The 15,896-nt window shown below is 40.5% G+C and overlaps 1 protein-coding gene across 4 annotated transcripts in view; it reads left to right on the forward strand.

Annotated features, from left to right (window-relative positions):
- STX16 (syntaxin 16) overlaps positions 1-15,896 on the forward strand; it is a 22,915-nt gene that overhangs the window by 804 nt on the left and 6,215 nt on the right. For 2 of the 4 annotated variants that reach the window (XM_007449458.1, XM_007449460.1), the window contains exons 2-5: positions 7,583-7,594; positions 14,184-14,291; positions 14,707-14,847; positions 15,830-15,895. In XM_007449458.1, the coding sequence (XP_007449520.1) occupies positions 7,583-7,594; positions 14,184-14,291; positions 14,707-14,847; positions 15,830-15,895 (327 nt within the window). The remainder of the gene's footprint in view (positions 1-7,582; positions 7,595-14,183; positions 14,292-14,706; positions 14,848-15,829; position 15,896) is intronic. The other 2 variants (XM_007449459.1, XM_007449461.1) reach the window with 1 other exon arrangement.

Consider the following 15,896-nt stretch of genomic DNA (forward strand, 5'->3'; position numbering starts at 1 on the left):
CCTCTCCCCGGCCGTCCCTGCGCGACCCGCAGCCTCCAATTTACATATGTTTTAGCACTAAGGTTTGGAAGCTTTGGGCCTTTCTGAAGCCTTTTCGTTCCGTTTTGTTTTAAGCTCCCCTCCCCCACCCCGCCCCCGCAGACCGAGCCTCACTTCGGTTCTGCTGGTCGGGTTGCAGGCTCGCAGACCCAGATCCTTGCAAATGCACGATGCCCTTCCCCCAAAGAGGAAGGAGTTGTTGTTTTGGGGTTTTTTTTCGTCCGTTTTCTTTTAATGGCCTCGCAAACCCTCTGTGTTTCGTGTTCCCTGTGAATAATTGCTTCGCTGTTGTTCCTGGGGGCTCTCGTTTGTGAGGCTGTAAGGTGCTGGCTTCTTCGTTTTCCATTTCCCAGACAGGAAATTAAGCTTTTCCCTGCGTTCGAACTTTTTAAAAAGAACATGGTGTGTATGTGAAAATCAACCCCCCAAATAGCCCACGGTTTTTGATTTAATTAACCTGAAACTTTCTTTAGCCCAGCAGTAGAATCTTTTACTGGGAGGGCCTGGAAAGATTGCTGTTGCTTTTCTGTTTGTTTAAGGGGCTCCTTTCTCTTCCTAAGCCTCAGTTTCCTGCTCTGTTGAATAAGGGGGTGTGTGTGCATGATCTAAACAGGAGGATGAAGATGAGCTCTGTGGTAGCCTAAATGGAAAAGTGAAGTTATGAAACTAGTTTGTAGTGGTGGTGGTGGTGGGGGGGGGTCCTTGCTGTAGACGGGCTGGGTTTGAATAGAAGCAGCATTGGAGGAGGAGAGAATAAAGTCACCCCAAGACCAGGTTCTTGGGGGTTATACTTGACATATACAGTTTGGGGAATCTTACATTTATTTCACCTGTTAGGGACTGTATTCCCTTTACATTTTTTCTTTATGACTTGATCTAAATGCTTCACAAAAATCAGTCCATCTGTCTTGATTATTGACAGAGAGTCTACAAAAACAGTTTTTCCTTTTTGTAAATCACAAGAGGAAAATGTATTTGGCCAGCTTGCTTATATAGAAAAGATATTGTAAACTGTGTGAGCAGTTTTAGGAATAAAATCACGGTAAACTTAGGTCAAAAAGCATAGCAAAACAGAGGGACAGAGTGTGTTTAGCTTTTCATTTACTTAAGAATTTGAAGGTTTTTTTACGTTTGTAAACTGAAAGAAGTCGTATTATACTGAAGTAAGTGCAAAATGGGAACGGGCTAATTCCAGCGCTAATTTTGAAAAGAATGTTCTGAAATAAGCCAAGAAATAGAGAGTAGAAGTGAGTGAAAAAAAAAAAAAATCCTCCATGAAACTTTAGTTTTGCTAAATAAGATGTAAAAATTGCATGTTCCTTAAATGACTTGATTTTATGCTTCCTCGTGGGGAGAAAAAAACAGAACTAAAACTCCCGTTAATGTTTTCTAAGGTATCAGTCTTTTACTGATTTAAAAACAATAAGTTTTGCTTTAAAATTTTTAATCATGTAAGGTTCAGAATACACTGAACCATAGGATAACATGAGACTTTTTTTTTTTTAATCATTTGGTCGGACGGTTTAAAAACCTGGTGTCTGAGATAGGCAGCTTTTTAAAAGTGCATCTCTAAGTCAAATCTATTTTTAAAATGCTTTTCGAAGTTAGGTAATTTTAAATATATATATAAACTAAGTCCAATATTTTAAAATATATAGCTAAACTGTACAATTTGGAAAAATAGATATGTCAGAAAAGGTACAGGTATATTTAGCTAACTCAGACATTTTCTTGAAAATAGATTTCTAAGTCAGACTAAAAATACATGCCTAAGTCAGAGCACTAAGAAGTATTTTTTACATATTACACCATTTAAAATGTTACATATATTGGTTTGACTATTTAAAATCTTTCTCAGATCATTATGAGCAATTAGATCATTTAAAAGATCCTTGTAGTCAATTAAGACTATCTAAAATACAGATTTTTGCAGTTAAACAAAGATGGTTTGCCTAAGTTAGAATTAAATAGAAGTTACACGTTTATATATTTTAATTGTGTGCATGAAAAAAACATGGCATGTCATAAATTTCCGAAGTGTTTAGGGGTAATTATTATATTTTCAGCTTGCTTACAGTTGATTCTACAGAAACCATTTATACACACACACACAGACACACAAAATTAAATATGTCAAGATGTTAGCATGACTACATAGAGGGTACAATATTTTCAGTTTTTCTGGAAGTTGGAAAAATGTTATAAACATTTTGGGGAAAACTATGTCTAACACAATTTTTAAAACTTTATTAAATAACTGATGTAATATTTTTCACTGCATATCTAGCTCATAAAAATTTTTAAACCTCATTTCTGAGTTGTGAATTTCAAAATCATGTAGCAAATCAAACAAAATTAATGCTATAAAATTTGAATATGGACTGGGTTTTAGGTGGTATTAAGAAATTATTGGTTAATTAAACTAATTAAATTAATTTGTTAGCTTTATTAGAGGGGTCTCCTGAAATGTTTCGTATTGAAATGTCAAAACATCACCTAGTTTATATACTTAACCCTCCCCATAAAGGAAACAAATAAGGCAGAGTGTTACAAATTGTTAAGTCTACTGATGAATATGTGGGGGGAGGCTATGCCATTTTACATAGTTTTCTGTATGTTTGAAAAATCATAAATAAAAACTTAATACCTGGCATGTTAAAAACACAAGTAAAACAATTAGAAGGCAATTTGTATATATTTATCTAAAACTCAGGTAATTAAAAAAGGAAGTAACTAAATTCTAGAGTGTAACTTAATTAAAACCTCATAAACTGAAATTTCTACTTCCTAGTTAGAAGAAAAAGCTGTAGACCTTGATTTTGGGGTGTGCAAATTATCTCACAATTAGAAATAAATCACATCTGAAATAATTTTTTTTTTTTTTTTTTAGTTTTAAATCTGAATTTGCACATCCTTATTTTAGGTGAAATCTGTGGAAATTGATTGTAAAGTGGTGTTTGTGCGTGCGTGTGTGTATTACACACCTCAAAACAAAGGGCACATAAAGCCATATCATTCAAAAAATTTAAACACATATTTTTTTGCATATCCTAGTTGGAGGAAAAAAGTAGAAGTTGGTGGTTGGTGGTGGTGGGGTGAGTGTGTGTACCTGTACACGCACATAAAACAGGTTTGTGCCGCATTCAGGCAGATATGTCACAGCTAAGCAGGAATTTAAGGAGGATGTGCGGTGACAAAACAAACAAAACGTCCCAAGGGCCAGAAGGGACCTAAAGGTCGTTTGACCCAACATCCCCTCTGTGATAACCCCTCTGCCTGCCTTCCTTGACCGCATTATGTGATGGGGATAGGAAATTCCAGCAGCTGTCACCCCTACCTCTTTCACTGCGAAAAAAGTCCTTGCCTCTATTAACCCCCATCTCTGTCTGTGTCTTGCATCCTGTGATCCTAGCTCTGCTTCTGGCCCCCGGGTCTCTGACACAGGAAGCCTCTTCCTTCTCCTGCAGAAGAGATAACCCGGCAGCTTGCTGGTGCCCCGGAGCTTTCTCTAGCTCAGCAGTCCCGGCTCAGGCAGAGAGGTTAAGTTTTCTTGCCTATGAATGAAGTCTAGTTTTTCTGTGTGCTTTTTAAAGTTCAGCACCCAGAACTGAACAAAATTCTACTTAATTGTATTCTCGGTTGTGTTGATATTAGTAAAACTAATTGTTAAAAATAGACCAGGGGTTTAATTTTTAGACTGTCAGCAAAAATGCAGCTCTTGGCATTTCCCATTCATTCTGTTTTGGCCTCAGTTTTGGATGCCCCATCACGGTTATGCCTCAGGGCAGCGTGAAATAAAGGGAAGAGCCCTGGAGTTTAAACCTGGGAATTTAGGGCTAAGTCTCACTCTGTGGCTGACGCACAATGTAGGTCTTCCTGCAAGCTTTTAACCTCTTCTGACATCTTTTGCCTTGATTGTAAATGGAGGGTTTGAGTTAGGTGATTTCTAGTGGCCCTGTGGATTCAGCAGTGCTTTCTCAGATTCTGTTTTAATATTGTTTCTCCTGACCAAGGCTTGCATCCTTAGCTTTAACTTGAAAAGGAGGAAATCACAGTCAACAGCATTGCCCTGCCCATCAGCCCGATGTTACCGCAGAAATCCTCAAATGTAGCTCCAGTACTGTGGAGAAGCTTTAACATTCTGTCTGCCAAGTGCAGGTTTTAAGGCAGCACCTCGTTCAGGCAGTTACAGGCAGCTTAGCTTTAAGGAGCTGGAATGAATTTACAGCATTAAATAACCATTCAAGAAAACATGTGTAAAGTCTTGAATGAATGATAAGTAGATGTTGAGTTGCTGTTCTGATCTGATGAGGTGATGTGTGACTTGTGTGATTTCCTTTGATCTCCTGAAACAGATCTTATAGAGGGATTTGAGCTACTTTGTTAGTGTTTACTGCTTAATGTATTCTCTGTTTCAGAATAATGCACAATCTATAAATGGAAGCTAGAGTTAATTGGTCTTAGATTAGTTTGAAAGTAGCACATTATTTTTAATAAAATATGGTGTGCTTTGGGGGAAAAAAAAACAACTGAGGATTAACTGCGGTTTTAAGAAAACTGAGGTCCTTCAGTCTTGACTATAATATTAGCCAAGATTTATTGAGAGCGTACTGTGTGCCTGGCACTGGGCTTAGCCCTCTGCAGGTGTGACCCTCCTTCATCCTCACAGAGCTCCATCAAATAGGTGGTGGTGTTTTCTCATGATACAGATCTGGAAACTAAGGCTTAGAGGAGTTAGGAAACTTGCTCAGTATTGCCCACCTAGTGAGCCAGGGAACTGGAATGGGAACTCAGGCAGACCTGGCCCGGAGCCCTGTATTACCTGCTGGGCCACAGGAGTGCTGGCTGCTTTTCCCGGACTTGTGCTGCAGGTCCCGGAGAATGGAAGAACCCATTAAAAAAAATCTTTTTTTTTTTCTTACGATGGGATTGCATCTTTATCTCATTTTACAACCATGCAAGTCCATTTTGACTTGCATATTGAAAGTTCTATGTTTTAGTCCATGCTGAGTCTGTTGGAAAGTTAGTTCTCTGTCTTTAGAATCCAAGTATGAAATCATTGTATATTTCTCTTTAGATCTATTTGCTTTTCTGCTTCTAAAGATTCCATTTGAGCAGAGAGGCGTACTTGAGAATAAGGGTACTTTGTTGGATAAAAGTGAAGCAAACTTTTACTTTGGTAGTAACGGAAATAAAGTAAATATCACTATAGCATAGACCTGTATTTCCAACTCATTTTGCTCAACTTTTCCAGACTTCCTGAGTAAACACAGATGGGTTTCCACTTATTTTTTAGTTTTATGTAGAAAGTTCTTTAGACAATAAATTCCACATGCTACTTGGAGTTTTCAGTATTTGCTTGATTGTATGCCATTGGCAGGTCAAAAACCTAGATGTAGACGTTATAAAGATTTAGAAGGTGATGATGTGTAGTACCGTGTTTTCATTTGGCTATATTTTGTTTTTTCCTGATGGTAATTCTAAATGTTTTAATTCAGGTCTTGACAAAATTTTCTGGTAAATTGGTGGCAGGGGGAGTTTTGAAAGGCCTTCTGTTTTTAAGTAGCAAAATGGGAGGGGATAATGCTCTTCAAAAAGATGACCTCCTGAATTTAATTCCCAGTGTGGTATGGTAGTAGCTGCCCATCACTAGTAACTCCCTGAATTGTTAATAAAATTAGAGAAACTGGAAGGTGGGGTGGAAAGAGGCCTGAACACCTGGGTCTGTCCCCATCTCAGCCCTGTGACTTTGGGGAAATGGATTTATATATTCTGAAGCTTGAATTTCCTATTTGTTAAAAAAAAAAAAAAAAAAAAAAAAAAGAGTCGTATCTAGCCCATGATTCTGATTTCACCTCTTGTCAACTAATAATTGTAGAAACCAAAAGATCAGGGTGTGTGCTTGGTTGATAATCCAAGAGGCCAGGCTCATGTGCAGCAGAGATCTTAACCAGGGTTTGCAGTAATGCTTTATCCAAAGATTGGATGCCAAGGAGCCACTGCAGAACAGGCAGATGTGCAGACTGAGATGCTGAATTAGGGGTTTTGCCTTGTGTCTTGTTTTATTAACAAAACCACTTCAGTGCTTTCTTGCTGAAAATGTTAAGCTTTTAAAAAATAAAGAGGTATTCTTTTTAAAGTAAAAGGTAATTAAATCAGATTTCCATTTGACACTATCTTCTCTATTAATATCTTGTAGTACTACTGTTATGGCAGGGTGTGTATAGAAATATAGTTCTCTTGCTCTCATGGCAAAGTGTAGAAGGAATGAAGAGGACTTTCAGCTTTCTATAATGTCAGCTGATTGAATTTCTACATGGAGGAACGTTGTGTGGTTACACTGTTATTGCGGTCATTGTTTAATAATATTTTGGCCCTGATAGACCAGTTTCATTTGCACTATTAATTTTTAAAGAAAGAAGTTATTTTTTTTTATTTTCTAAATTGACTGCTCAGCATAAAAAAGAAATCAACAGTTGATTATTGAGATTCACCACTAATTATTTCAGTGATCAATACTGTTAAAAAAAAAAAAAGACCTAGTTGTTCAGATTATCTGTCATTAATAAATGTCTGTTCAGGAGATAGAGTTCCACTTTGATCGAAAAAAGAGCCTTTGGTTTTAAATTGAAACTTAATCTTCTGCCTGCCTGTGCTGCTTCCTTTCTACTCCTCCTTTAAAAAACAAAACAACAACAACAACAAAAACCCTCTCCTTACCTTTTGTTTTGTTTTACTTGCCTTTCTAATAGCCTAATAAATAACTGTGTGCTTTCTAGACTAATAATAAATAACTGTGTGCCTTCTAGACTAATAATAATGCATGCGAAGCAAATGGGCAGAGTTTTTCTTTTCTTTTACCACCTGTGTCTCTCTCCGGGGAAGAGTGGTTTCTCGGCTTGCTTATTACCACGGAGAGAGCCGTGTCTTCGGGATTTAATTTGTAGAGCCCTTACATATGTGGTCACTCAAATATTATCTGAATTCGGCCATAGACAATTTTGGGGGTTTTTCATTTTCTAATTTTGCTGCATTTGCAGGGCTGATTTACATGTTAAAATTTACATTTATTTGACATGGTAAAATTACGTTTTAGCTTTGCTCTCTTGATTTTGTCTTCCTCAGGGAAATTTAGAATCTTGTGTATGATATTTGATATTTATGAAACAATACCATTATATTTTATTGAAACTAAAGCGAGTGTGTTTTATTTGTTTCTATTGTATTTTAATTTTTACAACTATTTATTGTTTGTATCCTGTCTCATTTACCAAAACAACAATCATGGTAAATAAAAATAAAAAACATAATAAGGTAAATATTGATGTAGCTTTTTTTTTTTTTTTTTAAAGGAAGAATCAGAATGGGGAGATTTTTTTAAATGCTTTGGTTAGTGGATCTTTATTTTTAGTCAGCTTTACAGTTGCGTAAAATCTCAGTGTTTTCTCAACTGACCATCCCTTATCTGTCTGTCTGTCCCCATCCCTCTTTTTTTTTTGCTATCCCTAACTGGATGGGCTGATGGGAACAACATATCTCTCAGGAGCTGGATGAGGTATTGTGTTTTGACTATTTTTGTATGTTAGTTTATAAAATTATGCCTGTTTTTCTGAAATCTTTGGTCATATGTAAAATGCTAAGAGTGTACACATATTTTAGCATTGGTTTTGATTACTTCTAATTGTCGTGTTTTACAATTTCATACTTAGGATTTATTTAATGTATTTTCACACCGGGTGAATTGATGATTTAGAGAAGGGCTTAGGAACATTATTTACTACTGTAGGGTAAGTGTCTCAACTTTGGAAGCAGTAAAATTTCTTGCACTTAAAATAAGCCAGATTGTTTTTAGGGTTATGCGTGCAGCTCCCTTGATTCCTGAGACTGTGCAGTGAGGTTGCTCAGAGGTGTAGAAGGACGTGATGTCTGGCAAAAGCCCTAAGGAAGCAGGACCCGGAGCCACCAGACCTGTTGAGATGTCTGCTGAGGTGTCACTGGCCCCGAGCGAGTGGCCCTCCGGTTGTGCTGACTGACTAATCTTTACGTGGCCCCCGCTTCCTAGCAGCACGAATTTGGCCTTTTCATCACTTATTAGCAATTCTCCCAGAAGATGGAGAGGGTACGTGTTCACAGCACTTTATTCTAGTCGTGTGAATAAAAGCGTTGAGGAAAAAGGGGATTGAACTGTGATTGTTGGTTTTGTGTTTCTGTTATCTTTTCAGCCATGAAGGGGTTGAAGATATTTTCCCTAAAGGCAGACCTTTGTAAAAGAGTCCTTTTAAAATTGGGGGTGGGAGGGTGTCATTGGTTTTTGTTTTAATTTTAGAAGTATGAACAGTGAGGTGGGGTTAGGGCCACTGTCTTCAAAACCAATGGGGTCCCTTACTAGTTGATAATAACAACAGATGGGAAACAACCTAAAGGTCCTTCGTGGAGAACTGGTTAAATAAATTATATAGCAACTCTAATTCCCTGTACTGTACCTGTTAAAAAGAGTGCAGTCTGTCTCTGAGGGCTGCAGGGAAATGAGCTCCCAGACACATGGCCAAGTGGGGGAGAAGCCTGATGCAAAACACTGGACACTGCGATTCCTACTCTTTAAAAAAAAAAAAAAAAAATTATTTTATTTTTTTAAGAAAAATAACTAACATTCAGGCTTGTGTGTACTTAGATTTCTGAAAAGAGACAGAAGAAACTATTAACAGTGGATACCTTCCAGGAAAAGTCTGGGATGGAAGGGAAACTGCCTTTCAGTTGCAAACCTTTTCCGTAGGTTGGATATATTTTTTTAAACCATGTGTATCTATTACTTGAGTCATTAAAAAACAATTAGTATTTAAAACCAAACCCATCCATCTAAGAATGGATGCTACCGCTTACTGAACGGTTTGGAAATGTGGGACTTGTGACCCCAAAAAGGAAGTGGGCCGTGGGGAAAAAACAAACAGCAGAACAGCTTAAGTTTGAACACTTCTCCCGCCGGGCCTGTCAAGGGTCGTCTTTCCTGAGGGCTCCGCCGTCTGAACCTATTTCCAGTCTCTTCTACTTCCTCTTCAGGCAGCAAGTTCCAGACACTGGCTCCCCCCGCAGAAATTCTCTCTGCCACGATCTCTAGCAGAGACCCCGAGTGGAGAGCCCCATCCCAGCCACACACACCTCACGTGCCAAGAGGCCCTCCGAGCTCCAAGCCTTTCCATTCCGGGGCCACGTGGCCCTTTGGCCACCCGAGCCACTCACTTCCCCTTCTTGTCCTTTGTCCAGAACCATTGTATCAGTGAAGTGAATTGTGTATGACCTGTCTTTTATTTGCTTCATTCATTCATTCCATTTATTGTTGACTCACGCAGCTAATTATAATTGCGTATTTATTACCACGGAGTGCCAGGCGCTGACCGAGGAGCTGGGGCTGTGTTAGGAACGGTGTCCAGAGCCTCACCTTGCCAAGGCTGCGGTAGGGCTTCGAATCGATCCTGGCGTGGGTCAGATGGAAGCCCACCCCTGGGTCGGTGAGGCCTGAGCACACTGTCCTGACTGCGTCACGGGTGGCCTCCTGCAGTGTGTTCACACTGGTTTGTCGTTTCTCCTACTCAAACCAACTCGAAAATCTGCTGCACCCTGGGGATAGCAGGCTGTGTTTTTCTCCAGGAATACTAAGTAAGGTGTGCCCAGGGAGAAAGCCCACCCACCGTTCACCCTTTGGCCCAGTGTACGGTCCTGTCCTCCGCTCTCTGCTCTCATCTACTCCCCGCCTAGGACAAAAGTCATCTCCCAAGTTGTTGGGAGGAACGATTAAAAAATTACAAGATGTAAAATCAGGCTCCCAAACCATATAGCCTGGGAAGGGCAGGGTGAGGTAGCAGGGACGTGGGGGCCACAGGCTGGCTCACTGTCCCCCTGCTGAGGGCAGCATTGAGGAGGAAAGTCTGTGAGCCCCTCGGTGTCCATATTTGTAGAACAGGGAGCAGAGTCCCCTCTGCACTTTTGTTGTTGGGACTAAAATGACCAAGTCAGTGGGGGTCCGGTACCAACAGAGCGCAGGTAATTGTTGCTCCTTACTTTTTTTTTTTTAGGATGTATATAAGAGTTGAGAAAAAAAGGAAAATCAGTGAAACTAGTAACATTGTATCTGGGTGGTGTGACTGTCACATTTTTAAAATTTCTGTATTTTTTGCACATTTAAAGAAGTGTCAGTTTTGAACATGTATTGTTTCATAATCAGAGAAAGTAAACACTTTTAAAACTATCACAGATTAAAAAAAAAAACAAAACTGTAGGGCTGAGAGCCCCTGAGTCTCTTTTCTACGACAGGCTTATTCACTCCCTCAAAGAACTGAGATTTCTTCAGCCTAATTGTCTATTAGCCTTCCGAGCCCAGTGAGTTATGCTTGTGGTCCGACTGCATCATACACACTCCCACACTGTCTCAGGTGGAAACCAGAGCTGCCAGGCTGTAATTGTCAACGTCCCTTCTGGACTTTTTTTAAATGTTCGTTGCCACAGAACATTTAAAAAGTCCAGAATTGTCATTACTGGTTCTTATTACCAGGGCATTATGGCTGAACTTGGTGTGTTTTTTTACATGGGTGTGTGGCAGGGGGTGGGAGGGGCTGTGTTTGACTTTCCTAGTCCCTGCAGGGGCCCTGCCATTTCCTTAATCTTACGGTACACCAAATCAGCCTTCTCGTAAAGGCAGGGTTCGCTAAGAGGAGGAAGGCTGTATGTTTGGGACAGCAAGATTTACAAGACTGTGCTCGTGTGTGTGTGTGTGTGTGTGTGTGTGTGTGTGTGTGTGTGTGTGTTCCGTCCATAGATCAAGCACTCGTGCATACTGTCTGGTACTCTTTAAAGGGACAGTTGTCAGTGTCTAAAGTGGACCAAGAACAGAAGATAATTTTGATGAGCTGAACAAGAAGCCTTTGGGTGCGCCATTGTGAGCATCCGTTGCAATTTTCCTGCATTGATGCAGTTAAGCTGGATGACTCTGGGTTGTGGTTGTGCACCCTGTAGTTCTTGGAGGACAAGAGTTACAAATCAGAGAGACAAGAATTCTTAATCCTCCTAAATACAATTTTATTAAAAAATTTTTTTCTTATTTAAAAAGTAAGAAAGATTTTTTTTTTTTTTTTTTACTTCAGAAGCACAAGTTCATTAAGAAAAGCTTTAATGACCAACACCATCTATTTGGTAGGGGGACACCGAACGGAGTAGGGACAAGTAAAGAGAATGAAAAATCTGGCAGCTTTTTAAGGTCTGAACTGACTTGGATGGCACCTTGAAAACTGATATATTCTGGATCTTAAAAATGAGAAAACGTGTTGACATTGGCAGTGAGGTTTCTGAAGTTGAAAGGGTGATTGTTTTGCATTTAAGATGTATTTTTTTAATGTTCATATTTGTTCCCATTTTTAAGTGACATTTATCTTCAATTAGGTTTTCCCTTCCCAAAACAGTCTTAAAAAAAAAATAGTACGTACTGTGAAATATATTACAAATCCATACTGATAAAATAAATGCCACATTTCTTCTGAGGAAGGCTGCATTTCTTTATCATGATGAGCTATTGCTGCAGATTATACCATAAAGGGGACAAATTCTTCCCTGTTTAAAGCTTTCAGTCTCAAAGAATCAGCTATTCAGTCTTATTGGCAACATCCTGATACAGCATGTGGGAAAGCTAGGGCCAGCTAGGCGGGCTAGCATCTGTCCCCCTCACGTGGGGATCTCTCGATTAGCAAGCTTCCTTAGGACACTTGAAGAGGGTGTGTTCGCACACTCTTTTACATGCGTTTTTTGGGGGAACACATCTATGGTGTAAAATCAAGTACTGCTTAAAAAAGAGTTGAATCCACTTCAACTGACTTTTCGTATGTGATTTATAATTTCTTATTTGTTTCAGAGAAGTTGATACTAATTATTGTGCAGATAAATTTAGGTGAATATCATCTCTGTATCCTTTTTAGTTTAATGTATATTAGTAAACCGTAACAGCAGTTCAAAATCGTGAGTTTAAAAACTCTAAATAAAACAAATTCCTATTATTACTTTATTGAGATACGGTGTAATAGTAAAATGTAGTGGGTTAGATGATAAACTGGCGTAGTAGAAACTATGACCCATAGGTGTTGCTTTGTATGAACAGCTGGAGATTTAAGATCAAGTTCTGCTCTCGGGCAACTCTACAGTGCCTGCTGTATAGCTGGCAGACGCTGGGTGCTGATTGTGTGATTTGTCCCTTCCGTTTTGGTCATCGTGCCCTCCACAAAGTTGCACAGCTCTTGGTGACTTTGGGGCAGGACTTTTGAGGAATACGCAGCTCTGTGTGGAGTGAGGTCTGCACCTTGGGGCTGCATCTGCAGATGGTCCTCAAGAGAGGCTGCTCTGTGGATGCCTCTGTGCTCAGCCAGAGCCTGTCCTTTAGTCCCTGGTGTAGTTGGTAGGGAATGGATCCGAGGACCGTGTCTGGTGTTATCGTTTAAGTCTGAGGGCTTGTTGTCCTGGTGCGTTTAGCAAGTTACAGTTATATTTCATGCGCCTGCCAATCCGGGTGGACGGTGCTTCTGGAGTAGCCGATCCAGGTTTTAATCTGTCACATAATACGCTGTGACCCTGGGCAAGCTAGTTAACTTTCTTGAGTTTCAATTTCCTCATTTATAGATTGGAATAATAGTTCCTAGCTCACCTAGCTTTTGTGGGGATTAAAATAATAAAGAGAATGTAAAATTCCTGTTAGTGAACTCTTAAAAACAAACAAGGTGGCTCTGGTTGAGAATTACCGTGTCACAGACGCAGAGCCCCAGATAGTGCAGGTGGGATGACGCACCATTTGTTTAAGACCTGAAATGACACCGGCCCTGCAGGGTCCACGCGGCGGCGGAATGCGCTGGCCCTGATCACGACTCAGACACTCTGGGAACACTTCTGGGGCTGCTGGTCCCCTGAGCCAGTGGGGGCAGCGCCACCCCAGGCATGACGGGTGGCAGACACAGGACTCTCATTTGCTTTTAGGGATTTTGCTACAATCTCTCTGCTCGGGATTTAAGGCTTATTACTTGAAGAGTTCTTTTTAATTTAGGCTTTTCCTTATGTGATTTATCTTCCCCCTTCGTCTGAGGATGTTAAACATTTTGCCTTGTTCCTTTATTGTTAGAAAAGCAAACAAGTATTTGCCGAATGAATGAAAAACAATAAATTTAGATAAATGCAGGGGTGGGGAGAAAAGCAATATAAATTCTTCACCCAATTCTGCAGTGTGATTTAGAAAATTTACAAAGTATTACCTGTAAAGGACTTTCATGTGCTGTTTTCCATTCTATTTTGATCATCATTTGCATCTTTTGAAACTGGCATTTGTAAGTGCTGGGCTCCAGAGGGTACCTCGGGACCCTTTCAGCATTCACTGCCTCCAGGCCAGAGGGCAGCTTCAGCGTGCCGAACCCATGATTTCCCTCCCATTCTTAAAAGCTTCCTCCGGCAGTGTATTATATAGGTGAAGTAAACAAGAACTGTTGAGATCATTTCGAAATAAGTGAAAATGTTGCCCGTGGACATTTAACCAAAGAAAGGAAAGGACAGTGTAAGAGTGCCTTGAAATTTTAAGGATTGCTTTTGCCAAATGGTGGATAATTTGCTGACTGTTTTAGGCAATTCTTTCACACAGTTTAACACATGGTTAATGATCTTGTGACTAAGATAACTAGATCAGCCCTATTTACAAAATAAGCTAAGTGTATGTAAGTAAACCGTGACATTTTTGTGTTAGTTCCATTTACAGCCTAGAATTTTTTTTTTAACTTGCATCTGTCTGATCAAATTAATTGCTGAGGTTCATGCCATCCCATCATAGTATAGTACTAAGGTTTTTCTTGTAAGGATCTTTTGTTGACTTTTTCATTACATTTCCATAGCCAGAGCAAGTCAAATGCATGTTCACAAGTATGCCCAAGGAAATTAAGAAGTGATGCATGAAGAGACAGGAAAACCATTCCATACCGTAGCAGTATCAGAAGCAAGTTTGTAACACAGGGAAGTGCATTTATTCCTCCATTTCTGAATCTTCTTAGGGAGCAGCAGTAAAAGGGAGTAAGACTGTGCTTATCTAAATTGAATTTGAATAATTTTTTTAATGTCCCTTTATTTCCCTGTAGCTTGCTGATGATCGCATGGCTCTGGTGTCGGGCATTAGCTTAGACCCAGAAGCAGCAATTGGCGTGACAAAGCGGTTACCTCCTAAATGGGTGGATGGAGTGGATGAAGTAAGTTGAATGTTAGTTTCACACTCTCTTATTTATTGAGGTAATTATTAACGTATTTTAAGATACCTGCCATAAAGACTCGAATGAGTGTCCCTGGAAGTACGTTAGATTTAGGATTATTCTGTTCACGTACCACAAGAAAGGGGTGTGTGTGTGTGTTTGCGTGCGTGTGCGTGTGTGTGCACGCTTGTGATTTTGGTTTTAGTACTAACTACCTGAATTATAGAAATAAACTGAAGAACTGTGTAACCAGGAGGAGTGCTATTTGAATGTCTGGTCGTTTGAATTAAAAGTTGCTCAGGCAGCTACAAGTTGGCTGAAGACTGAGCTCCATACTGTGAGTGTAGCCAGTTGTCTCAGAGGCAGACAGATACCTGGCAGGCAACAGTGATGTTCTGTGATTTCATTTGTTTAGATACAGTACGATGTTGGCCGGATTAAACAGAAGATGAAGGAGTTAGCCAGCCTTCATGACCAGCACTTAAACAGACCCACCCTGGATGACAGCCTCGAGCAGGAGCATGCCATCGAAATAACCACCCAAGAGATCACGCAGGTGAGGACAGAAGGGGCCCGCAGGCTGCTCTTCCCAGCCTTCTCCCCGTCTCAAAATCCGGAACGCGGTCCGGCTTTAAATCAGATTGCAGATTAGTCCCAGAGTTCCACTTCCCAACCGGAGGTTCACAGAGGGACTCTAGGAGGCCCTGAGCTGCTCCAGGTGGCAGCATCTGCTCCATGCCTTGGAGGAGTGGGGGCAGTTTTTTTCATTTGTTCGTAGATACTACTGTGGATTGATTTGAAAATTAAATTCAGAACATTATTGAGTTCAATCATTTGGTTTTAAGATGTGTAAGTTCTATTGTATACTAGTGTGCAAAATTTTTTCATGTTAAAAAAAAATGGTGGTTGTAACTGAAAGGATGGAGAGCTGTTGCCCCAGACTGAGTATATTCGTATCCTAGAGAGACTCAGCATCCTAGAAATGTTTCTTGTAAAATGTTAAATTTGAATAATTTTAAAATAATGTGACTAGTGTGTAAACTAGCACTTACATTTTTCATTTGTTTAAATCTCCTGGGTTGCTGATGCACAGAGGAGCGGTGTGGTGGGTGGGAAAAGCCCTGGGGTGTTGGAGTGTTTGGATCCTGGCTTTTAGCGATGTAACAATGGCAGGATTCTCATTTAATCCCTTGGACTCCAGTGTTCTCGTCTGTAAAATGGGAGTGATAATAATAATACCTGCCTCTTAGGGTGGTTGTCGGGACTAAATGAGAAGAAGGCTGTAAGGAGTGATGCACACAGCGTGCGTGCACATGCGCGTGCACACACACACACACACACACACACACACACACACACACACCATTTGTTCAGGTCTGCTTCAGCATTGATCTCTTGGCCGTTCTCGGTGCCAGCCTGTCTGGACAGCGCGCTGTGTGTCTCACTCTGGCCGGTGAGCGAAGAGGCCGAGGGGCACCTTGGGCCGCCCCCCCGCCCCCCACCCGCCGGCCTGCTGTGAGCGCCACCTGTTCTCCCAGCTCTTCCACAGGTGCCAGCGTGCAGTGCAGGCACTGCCCAGCCAGGCCCGCAGGGCCTGCTCGGAGC

This window comes from Lipotes vexillifer, unplaced genomic scaffold (assembly GCF_000442215.2).
Source record: "Lipotes vexillifer unplaced genomic scaffold, Lipotes_vexillifer_v1.1 scaffold524, whole genome shotgun sequence".
NCBI lineage: Eukaryota > Metazoa > Chordata > Mammalia > Artiodactyla > Lipotidae > Lipotes > Lipotes vexillifer.